The sequence below is a fragment of the Megalops cyprinoides genome, chromosome 9 (assembly GCF_013368585.1).
Source record: "Megalops cyprinoides isolate fMegCyp1 chromosome 9, fMegCyp1.pri, whole genome shotgun sequence".
In the NCBI taxonomy this organism is placed as follows: domain Eukaryota; kingdom Metazoa; phylum Chordata; class Actinopteri; order Elopiformes; family Megalopidae; genus Megalops; species Megalops cyprinoides.
The window spans coordinates 12,409,287-12,421,410 of record NC_050591.1 but is presented as its reverse complement, the minus strand read 5'-3'; the positions used below and the strand labels follow the sequence as shown (position 1 = coordinate 12,421,410).

The 12,124-nt window shown below is 41.3% G+C and overlaps 1 protein-coding gene across 1 annotated transcript in view; it reads left to right on the top strand.

Moving 5' to 3' along the window:
- Positions 1-11,607, top strand: part of LOC118782926 (metastasis-associated protein MTA1-like) — a 46,480-nt gene extending 34,873 nt beyond the window's left edge. Inside the window, exons 19-20 of the mRNA XM_036536550.1 lie at positions 4,453-4,607; positions 10,947-11,607. Coding sequence (XP_036392443.1) covers positions 4,453-4,607; positions 10,947-11,100 — 309 coding nt within the window. The 3' untranslated portion in view covers positions 11,101-11,607. The remainder of the gene's footprint in view (positions 1-4,452; positions 4,608-10,946) is intronic.
- The last annotated feature ends 517 nt before the right edge of the window (positions 11,608-12,124 follow it).

Genomic DNA, 12,124 nt, shown 5'->3' with positions numbered 1-12,124 from the left:
TTTATTGTCCTTTTACTGTCCAATTAACTTGGGTGGGAGAAACAGACGCATTGCCAACAAGCTGAAAAGGTTACGTGGGAAATGGGGGAAGGGGGTCACCTTGAAGGAGTTCATTATTCAAATAAATATCTCTCTTAATGAGCACTATGTTTCTTGCATGTTCCCGTGTTTATATCCATCCATCTATCTTATGGTTATCTCCAGCTGTAGTGTACATGTCCCACTTTCACATTATACAGTAGCAGACAATGTATTTCCCCTTTCAGGTAATTATGTTTCATTTGAAAATACATGCATAATTGCTCACTGTTAAGAGTTACAGTTTAAGGGCCATGTCTTTAGGCCACATTTCAGTGAAATTATCTTGGGACACTGTAAGCAAAGGTCTAAAAATGTAATTGTCTGAATATGTAGGTAATTCAAAACCTGAGTTAATACGCTACTACATATGATACTAAGTGAATCCTTGCAGTGCTAAGTGGCACATTTTCAGCATACAACAGTTTAATGTAATAACCACAAGATATAAAAGTAGTACTTAGCTTAGTCCTGCAGAGATTCAGAAGTTCACAGTAGCCAAACCCTGAACTACAACCTGAACTTATGGCCTTCATTCATGGCTTTTATGCAGTCAGCTTTAATACAGTTCATATGTGCACCACCACATTATCTGTTTGAGGGATTCGTGCCTAAACAAAAATGGTCTACTGCATGTTTACTACTACTGGGGTAATAGCCATGTAAAAATGATCAACAGAGGAACCCATGGATAAATAAATGAAAAATAGTTACATGTATGTAGATGGCTACATGACTACATTTAAAATAAATGTTAATTTCTGTCAACACATACATTTGTTCATTCCTGTCAACACCTTTATTTGTTTATTTATTTTCTTCTCTGTGTTCTCATTGTGGCAGTTCTGGAGACCTTTTTGTCCTGGACACAAAGCATGAGAATGAGCATGTCCACATAGCACAGTTGTTTTTTTATATATCAAAGTAAACATTTTCATGCAGATAAATGAAATGAACAGGGCATTTGAATTGTATTGAATTTCACAGGATTAAATTCCATTTCCACTAATTCAAAATCAAATTCTATATCCTGCCACCTATTTCGATTCAAATTCAGATTCAGCACTTCTCAATTCAGTTCAGAAACTGAGCCAAAGCCTGACATCCTGAAAAGCAATAAAATGGCAGTTTACTTTAGTAACGATGAAAGGTAATGGGGCATGATGTTTAAAATATTTTGCTGCAGGAGATGATTACTGAAAAAACTGTGGATTATTTTGAAAAGGGAGTGCTGGCTTGTGAGGGAAAAATCTGCCCTTGTCACACCATGACATTTTGTTGGCACTCCTGCTTGACGAGGCAACAAATAGGAAGAATGCAGGAAGACGTTCAAGAGAAACCCTGTATGGGATTTTGTTTCTCTTGTTAAATTTAACGTAAACTGGATATATATAGACTGGGGTGCTATTTAGAGCTTTGAAAGTATCTCTTTGTATTATTTTGAAAGAATATTCCCATGTCATGTCTCATTGTGTCTATTGTTTGGACGTCACTTTTTTGTTATGTCTGAGGTGTGGGACATTAACTTTGACACTTTGCCTGTTTGTCAGACTTTGTGAGCGTAGGCTGTGTTGAAAAATACAGCCTTTGTGTTTTGTCATCTTTACCATTCTTTACTATTTGTTTGAGGATTGGAATGCGGTAAAGTCGGTATCTGTTTGGGGTGTGTTTACCATTGCAAGTTATTAGAATGGCTTAATGTGGGGCAGCAGTGTAGCATAATGGTAAGGAGCAGGACTTGTAACCAAAAGTAACAGCACTACTGTTGTACCCTTGGACAATGTACTGAACCCAAAATTGCCTCAGTAAATACCAAGCTGTGTAAAGGAGATAACCTGGCTGAAACTTCAAATGTGCCTTAAATTTCCAAATCACAAAGTTTTCGTAAAGTTTGTACATTCCATTTGGTAATGCTGTACCACAGAAAGGATCATCTCTCTCTAAAGATCATCTTCTTGCCACTCATAATTAGCGTGGTTTTTTGTCAAAGGACTTCTTAAGACTGGCAGTATGCAAGGTTGCCAATGAGTATGGTAGCTGTCAGTTTAGGCTCACTATTGGCACAATATTGAGCCTGCCACCATAAGAAGGCATTCAATAACTGCAACTGATAAATTACTTTCAGCAATGTAGGATTTCGTGTCTGGCTTTTCCGAACAACTGTTACTTCTGCATTTGGCATTCTTCTGCAGTTAGTGTGCCACAGTCCATATGTTGTCAGGCGTCTCCCATTCCCACCTTACACTTGCAAGCCAGCGACAATCGAGTTGTGCAAAGTGCTTTACTGACTTAAAGCTTGTCATTACATAAAACATCAGTGACAGAAAAAAATGAAGATATACTTGCATATTACATATTAACATAATAAAAAAACAATAATTCAATATTAGTAAACAAAACATCCACTAAGCTTTGCAAGATGCCTAATTCTATAACCCCGTTGTGTGTATCATCCCTGTTTGTGTTTGTGTCTTTGCTCACTACTGTCCCTGCTAAAGATTTGGGCAGTTTGACTGAGTGCCTGATATCAGAGTATGTCAGCCTGTAAGACCTCACAGGCAGCAATCACAACTGAGGTGTAAAAAACTGAGGCGATCTGCACTCTGTATTCATTCTTAGTGGATTCGCCCCTCAGTGAGATGCTTGTGCACAGTTCTCAGAGCTCAACCAGATAAGGCACTGTGCAGCTTGGTCACCTTCACCAGGAGATTTGCGCAGGGGCGGAGCTTGCCTTTCCTGCTGGTGGGCGCAAATGATCAGAATCAGTGGAACAGTGAGTGTTCTTTTTACGCACTTTCTGTCCCTGATGGTCTATAGACTACCAAGGAAAACGTGTTTGCACACTGAAGTACGCTATTTCTCGACTGCAGCTGCCCTAATTTAGTCGTAGTTTAGGCTAGACAATTTGATTGGTGGGAAATGAAATCAATGATCCACTAATTCAAAGTCAGTGAATTGCATGAAATCAACATTTTTATTAGCTTATTATGTCCATCTGTTAGTGCGTGTGTGTTTTCTTTATTTACTGCAAACATAACAAACACATATGCTACAGCACACGCAGGCCATAGCCATAATCATCATGCGCCAAGTGCAAATAACTGAACTGTGGACAAAGGATAAAGGTAAAGAAAAAAAAAAGAACAGATTTAATTTTCAACATATTAATTGTAGCAACATCAACCTGTCAAATTCACCTTGCGACATTTCATTCCTGCAAACTTTTTGACCACCATCCAAATGCAGCTAACTCTCTTTCAATTAAAAGTTGTGAGAGGCGCTCCTCACCCATGGTGGCACGCAAGTAGGTTTTTAAGAGTTTAAGGCAACTGAAGGAATGTTCTGCTGGTGCGCTATTCACAGGAATTGTGAGATATATTTTGTAAAGAGTAGCCAGATGTGGGAACGCTCGAACCATGTCATTGGCTATAAGAAAGGCTAAAACCTGGAAGTGGAGAGCTCATCCATCTCCAGACTTCCGCACGTTTCGCGAAAGGAGCAGTATTCATCAGGAACATCGGAAGCAGAAACATCACTACTGTAATATATTACCAACTCAAGTATAGGCTTACTGTACTTTGGACTGACTCGGAATTAAATAAGTGTTTCAGGTTAAGCGCCTGATATTTCTTGGCCATAGATCTTGTGTCTGAAAATCGCTCTGCAAACTGTGTTGTGAATACGTCTAGCACAGTGAGATATGTTTCCACCTTAAATCAGGACTGCTTTCGCACAGGCTCGTCAGGTGCCTCATCAAATGCCCTCTTTCTTTTTCTCTCTCGCACCCCTGCATACTTTTTACTACATACTTTTTGTCCCAGCCTTCTCAGCCAGTTCAAAGGCCAATCTTTCAATGTTGAGGAACTCATCATCTGATCTCAAACCCCTCAATTCTTGATCACAGCTGTCCATAAGAACAGAAAAAAAAACAGGTGTGGCCAAATACTTTTGTCCATATAGTGTATGTTAAGGATAAGGAGAACTGGTCCATGTGTGAAATGTCAATTGTAGAGTCTACGATAACGGAATAAAATCCCACACTTTTTATCTAATTTTTAATGGTTTGAAGTGTTGCATTCATTGTTTGTTTACAGGTACAGAGCATAGTGCAGCATATTTCTCCCTCTGCAGTGTGTGAGTTTTAGAGGGCACTATCGATTAAAATCTTTGATTAAAATACACCAGAAACTGTGGTTAACACCTTTGTTGAACATATCTTTAAAAGTGATCATCATATAAGCTACCAATGCCGGTGACTGCAGAATTTATGCACCCACGGCACCGATTGAAGCTCCGCTAGTGGACTTGCAGTACACTCGGGTCACTTCACCTGTTGACTACTTAGTGAGGCTGTCTCTCTGTCCCCACACACAGGCCTCAATGAATAAGAATTACCTGCTGAACGGCAAGCCCGGGGAGAGGAGCCAGCGCATGCTCAAGCAAGGATCTCTCCCGCCCATAAAGGGCCGCCGTATGAACTGGATCGACGCCCCCGACGATGTCTTCTTCATGGCCACCAGTGACACAAGGTAGGAGGCCCCGAACGAGCCGTTCCTTTGAACCAAAACAGAACTGGTCAGCAACAGATGAAAGGCGTTTTTTAATTTTGTTTTAATTTTATTGTTAACCCCTGGGAGGCTTGTTGGGAGCTTCAGTGGGCAGCACTAACAGAAAAGAAGGTCAGAAAAAACGAACAATTTCCACAGAAAACCATGCCATCCATGCAAATGTGTTATCTGTATAGAGCGGTCTACTCAGGGGTGATACACAGAGTCATTGGTTACATTAACAAGTGTATCGAGGATGTGACTGCTGTGAAAACCATCAAGACGCGCACCAACCAAAAACCCTGGCTGACTTGGGGAGTCCACTTGCTGTTGAAGATCCGAAATGCTGCTTTCAGATCTGGAGACACTGCAGTGTACAGCCTGGCAAAAAATAATATGTCCCAGGGTATCAGAGAGGGAAAGAAGAAGTATGGGCAGAATCTCAACAGTCACTTTACACATAATAAGGACACACGCCGTTTGTGGCAAGGTTTCTGTACCATAACAGACTACAAGCCAGCCCCTCAAACATGCCACAGTGACCCCTCCCTTCCAGACAGATTCAATAACTTTTACACGCATTTTGAGGCCTCTAATAACACCACAGCACAGAAATTGACACCCACACCCAGCGAACAGGTATTACAACTGTCTCCAGTGACGGTGAAGAGAGCTTTCTCTATTGTTAATCCCTGAAAGTCTGCTGGTCCAGATAACATACCTGGATGCGTTCTCAAGGACTGTGCAGAACAGCTGAAGGATGTCTTCAGAGACATTTTTAACATCTCCCTCAGCCAAGCAGTAGTGCCTACCTGCCTAAAGAGCGCAACCGTCATACCTGTGCCCAAGAAACTAGGGATCGCTTAGGAAAAAGCTTTGGAAAAAGCACTAAAACACCACACTCTGCCACATGTTTATTACAATAAACTGCTAACCGTGGAAACAAACCGTGGCTATTTCTGTGCAGGAACGAGTGTTGAAATTGATGGCTAAAATGCATGTTTTATTTTGTTAAGTTGACGCGATCTCAGTAAGGAAACCAGACTATTGCCATTACAGTCACACAAATCAGTGCGAAATCACTACCAATTAGGCAAAACAATTATGCCAAACCTGGCAGCCCTGGTTAGCGGATTCTGTTGTATTTCCGACCAATAATCTGTTGTTGGTGTTATTAGTTAGCCAACGTTATTATATAAAACAAAACTACCAAATCGTTTCGAGTGACCCTGTGAATGAGAAGCTAATATTTGTTGATACGTGTTGATATTGTGGCTCATTAGCTACCATATGGGGGCATTTTGTAAAATATTAAAAATATTTTAATATTTTTGTGATTTTGCTGATATTGTGGCTCATTAGCTACCATATGGGGGCATTTTGTGATGATGTGTAACTTATACGCTGCTCAATGTAAACTTAATATCCAATATTGATTTGTTATTCAGTGTTGTCACTATGATGTTTAACTTTATATTTTTTTCAATTTTTCAAGTCGAAGTCACATTTCCACTCTTGATTACAAATGTGGACAATACAGCTGTTTTCAACTTAATTTTGTAAAGCACCTTGAGTTGCATGCACTTTCTGTCAGAAAGGTGTCTTTCCTTTTAAATATGTTTATGCTCGCAATAATAAGCATATGGATGTTTTAGGTTTTTGACAATCATCTCTGCAAATTAATAAAATTACTGTTAAGCAGATTAAAGAGTAATGCTTTTATTATTTTGAAATTTTATTCTAGATTTTGAATATTTATTTTCTATAAAATATAATACATTTTAATGTAATGTAATCTCACATAACATCAACATTTATTTTTGGCCTGTGACCCTTCATCCAGATTAATTTTGGCCCTTCATAGAAAAGAAATTGGGTACCTCTGGTTTAGAAGAAAATATTTTAATGGGAGCAGGGGAAATTAAACTTTAATTTTTTATACTTATAATGTCTTATTTAAATTATTGTTCTGTTTAATTGGTTGGGTATTCATGTGCAATTTGTTCAATAAAAGCATGTTCGAAATAATTTATTTCATTTCTTTATTCAATGGGCATAGTCTAGTCAATGTTTGGGGTCTATGTTAGCAGTGCACCTATTAAAGCAGAAAGACAGGAACTGTAGAGCTAATAGAACTGTAGAGAACTGTAGAGCTAATATGCATGCTTCAATATTTGTTTATTTATCGCAAGTCATATCGTCATCACAATATTGAACAATGTTATCACACATCGCAGATTTTCCTCATATTGTACAGGCCCACTAGGCAGCAGATGCCTATCGCTATTTCAAACGCATTCAATTATCAGGCGAACGATGGCAATCATTGCGTAAGAAATAAAGCAAATTGATGCATCATTTAGGCTTCATTTTCACCATAAAGTATGAAATTTCAAACCTTAAAACTAGCCTGTGCATCCACTCTTTTTCTGAGTCCGTGGGGACATTTTAGGCGCCCTTTTGCTCATAAGTCATTTATGTGAAAAATGGACAGCTCATACAAAAGTAGGGTACCATGTTGAAGGACTGTGATAAAGTTAGCCAAAATACTGTGAAGTGCAAGCTGTGTGCTGCAAATTTTTATTTTAATAACTCGAATTCCATGATGATGATGAATCCAAATGAAGAAACATCAAAGCGGCAAACGGGTATTTTCAGCTTTGCCGCAACGTTCCGACATACAGTGCACCCGCAAGCAAGCTAAAGTTTAATTACGTGAACGGTTGCTTAAATGATGACTCTCATTCAGAAGGGCTGTGCTTTTGGTAAATTTCTTTGAATGTTTCATTTGAAAGAATAAATATACATTACTATTTGTTAAATGTGCAGTGTCAAACTGTTGCAACTTATAGCATAAGTGCACCAATTAGTCCTTATTACAAGTCATTATGTCTTTTATATTCCAAGCTTGTTTTTTATCTTAAGCGTAGACTACTTACACTGCTTCAAAAAGGTCCAATTAGGCTAGTGCAATTTGGTTAACGGCATGGTTTGAGCACAACGACCCTTTTACTGGATACTTGCCTTTCATCCTTGTTTCCAGCAGCAGGTCTGAGAAAACGTTTGATTGTCAAGGTCAGATAACGTTGTTTGTCTCGGCCAATGAGGGAATTTTGTGGAATGTTAGCCATACCAGTAGCAGTTTTTCTGACAGAGGAGATGTGTTGGGATAGAACATGCATTGCTTTTAAAAGTTTTTTTTAATCGGGAATTCAGAAAAAAATATACCGATCACGGATAATCAAATATTTGCAAATATTGGCCCAGATTATCTAATGACCAGATAATCGGTCAACCCCTACAAGAATCCCAACCCAGTCTGCATGAAGGACTTCTGTCCTGTGGCTCTCACTCGAATACGAATTTTTTTCGAGCGACTGGTCTTGCAACACATTAGGACCCGTCTCCCCACAAATCTGGACCCACTACAGTTCGCTTATAGAACCAACCGGTCCACAGACGATGCAATATCCACCACCCTCCACCTCACCCTGTCCTATCTGAAAAAGCGGGATGGGTACACCACACTCCTCTTCATTGACTTCGGCTCAGCCTTCAACACCATCATACCACAGAAACTGGTGGAAAAGCTGAGGTCGCTGGAGGTGGATACTGGCATCTGTAATTGGATCTTGGACTTCCTGACACAAAGGCAGCAGTCAGTCAGAGTTGGCAGCCACACATTAAGCAGCATTTCAGTGAGCACAGGCTCACCCCAGGGCTGCATCCCCTGCTGTTCACCCTGCTGACCCACGACTGTACTGCCCGATTCAGCAACAACCACATCATCAAGTTCGCTGATGATACTACAGTTGTGGGTCTCATCAGCAAAGGTGATGAGTCAGCATACAGGATGGAGGTGGAGCAGCTGACAGCATGGTGCAACAGACACAACCCCTCCCTGAATGTTAACAAGACCAAGGAAATGGTCATCGACTTCAGGAAGGCTCACACAGTGCACCACCCTCTGCTGACCATAGATGGTGCAGCCGTGGAGAGGGTCAGTAGCATCAAGTTCCTGGGAGTGCACCTGGCGGACGATCTGTCCTCAACCACCAACACCATGGCCATCATCAAGAAGGCCCAACAGCGGCTCCATCCCCTCTGGAGGCTCAAAAAGGCCAGCCTACCCATTCCCGCCCTCACCACCTTCTGCAGGGGCACCATTGAAAGTGTTCTGACCTACTGTATCACTGCCTCGTTCGGAAGCTGCACAACCTCCGAACAGAAACAGCTGAACAGGATAGTGAGAACAGCGGGGAAGATCATTGGTGCCCCTCTCCCATCCCTGCTGGAGATCTTCAACCAGCACTGCGCCCGCAGAGCCTCCAGCAACACCAAGGACCCTGACCACCACTCCCACAACCTGTTTTCCTTCCTGCCATCAGGGAAGAGATACAGAAGCATCCGCACCAGGACCACCGTGCTTCTAAACAGCTATATACCCCAGGCTGTGAGGATCATGAACACTCTCACCCCCCCCCCCCCCCCCCCCCGTAAAACCCTCACTGAATCATTCACAACTCCTCTATAGGGGTTAATGGTTCACTTCTCTCCACCAGTGCAATCCTTTTCACACTGTACCTGGCACTTTTTGTACAGATTATAAAGATAATTTATTGACAGTACAAGCTGCTATTCCCCTCCAAATATACTGTAAAGACATGCTGCTTTAAGACTCAAAGACAATTTACAGTACACTTCTTGTTTGTACAGTGTGTATGCGTACATAGATATATGTTGTTCAAATTCTCTTTCTTAACTTATGTACACTGTTGGTATAGGAAAAACGTTATTTCATTCTTGACTGTACACAAGTGCATGATAAAATGACATCTGAAATCTGAATCTGAAACATCTAACTTCTGGGTCCCAATTCAAACTTTGCCCTCAGACAACACACACAAGCTGTCAAAACACAGACTACATGAGTGCATGTGACACACTGGAGGGATTAATTTAAAACAATGCCACCAAAATGTTTAGAATAGGTTTTCAGATAAATAATTTGGAACTGGGTAAAATCCCAGCATTGACTATCCAGATAACCCTTTCAGGAACACCCTGGCAAGAGAAATTCAAAACAGTACTGTAATAAATACCTCTTACGTACATTAGTGGATAATGGAATACTACTGTATATGCTGTTTTGGTCAAAAACCTGACTTTTGAAATGTCACACTAACAAAACATGTAAGGAAGAGTCCATGCACAGTAAAATACCCAATTTCCGAAAGCTTAACTGTATTTCCAAATGCAGTAAATGTACAGGTTACTCAGCATCAGCATTAGCATTCTCATCATCTCGTCTCAGGTCTGGGTCAGGCCGTAGCGTCACACATCACACATTATGTTTGCTCTTACCAGGCAGCGTGGGAAAAATGCCCTTGTGTGCCTTATCCAACCCTGGATAGACTCCACAGATACATCACCACAGGCATCCACCATTGCCTCCAGGAGGTTTTATTTATTGACCCTGCAATTCTGATTGGTGTGTTAACAATTCTAACAATTGTGCACCTGGAGAAAGATGTGGTCTTTGAGTTTAGGTTGTAATGACTTGAGTTAATTATATTAGGAGCATGTGTTTGCTGAAAGAACATATAGTGCAATGAATGATTTATTTGGCCACTTATGTGTAAGGTTCTGCAGAAAGAGTTTTGAATATTGAAACGTGTGGAAACAGGTGAATAGTGTTTACGGTTATGGGAAATGTGTGTGTGTTTTTGGGAATGACATAGGAGTATGGGTTTTTGTGCTGCAGGAACCAGTTTTTTGTGTTTAAGCAGTCGAGAAAATCTGTAATTAACACTTACTAAGGAGTGCTGTCGTATCCATACTACTGGCAGCCTATAGTACATGACTGCCACGCTGTTTCATGCACATGCAAAAACAAGTAGTTATCAGCAGGTTTCATACAAATTCATCATACAAATTCATGTGCAAAATCGAGGAACTGACTTGTCAGGATTGGTCTGTCAGTTGTAACATCTAAAAAATGAAAATTTCTTCAGTGGTGGTTCCTGTTCTAGTAAATTCTGGTTGAGAGCAAACTCAGCAACATAATTGAATATTCATGTAATATACTGAAGTGTTGGTCTGACAAGTTATTATTTTGTCCCCATCTTCACACTTCACAAGCTATCATCTTATAGCCTCTTGTTTTGGTTGATGAGACATGGATGCACACAAAAACAAACTGACAATGCACATCCCATTGATAATGCAAACAGCATAGTAACTTGTTAATGTAGTGGAGGAACCCGTGTTTGTTGTCGGTGCGGTGCTCAATAACCCTGCTGTTTTCTCTGTTTGACGCAGAAAGGTCCGCAAGCTGCTACCGTCCTTCGACATCAAGAGGGCTGCCCGGCAGCCGTACAAGCCCATCTTCGTCAAGCACATCCGCTCGGACCCAGAGCGGCCGCTACCTCTGCGGCCGCCAGTCAACGAGGAGCCTATCGTGATCGAGGATTAGTCGGGAAGCCCAGCCCCATACGGGGCGCTCTTGACACACCCCCCCACCTCTCCCCACCCCGGGAAGCGGGAGCTGGCCGACCTGAGCTCTCACCCCAGACCATGTTTCGAGTTTGGTGGGGAAGAACATCTGCTTTTTTTCTTTTTTGGTCTGTTTTTGGTTGTTTGTTTGTTTTGACAAAAAACCTTAAAACTGGAGTTGGATATCCCTTCTTGTAACCTCAACTCCAGCCCGAAGTATTTGTCCTCTGGACGCCTCTGATGAAGTTGGAGAGAATGTAAAATTATTTGTGTAGAGATACATGTAAATATCTGTATGTTTAAGAAAATATATGGCACTAATCCCCGCTGGCTAAGACTTCCCTGGAAGATGTGAATGGGTGACATGGCCCAAGCCTCAGGAGTGGAATTTTGGGGAATGGAGTTCCAGGACAGGGGCAAACCTGCCTGTATATCGGGGAAAGATTGTTTTGTATTGATTGTCCTCTTTGAAGAACCCCCCCCCCCCTTCCCTTTGATCATGCTTTGCCTATTTTGGAAAGAGCTGTTGTCTGGTGACCTGAAAGGCAACAGAATATGCTCTCTAAATCTCACAGGCTTTCTCAGTGGTTCATGTTTGGAGGGAGGTGTCGGCACATTCGTGGTCAAGCCTGTTTTGGTGCGAAAAATGCATTCGTCCGTTATAGATACCTCTTGTCTGAACCTGTCCTAAAAATAGACTGTCACACAGCACCTCTCATAGAGCAGTTGCATTTTCAGGCCATAGCCTCTGTCATCAAGGTTTTGTCAGTTCAATGCCTACGATGTAATGCTGCTTCTCGCATTCATATTGTACTGGAGTTCAGTGCTCTACAGAAATTGTCTGTTGTCACTGTCAGTGTTTGTATTACTGCATTTGAAACCTGTACATCTATCCCCATCAATTTTTTGCTGTTACCACTGAAAGTGTAGGGCACATCCTGTACTTTGGCATCGGTTGCCATGGTGATACACACACGGTTGCATGCCATGTCACATCCAAACCC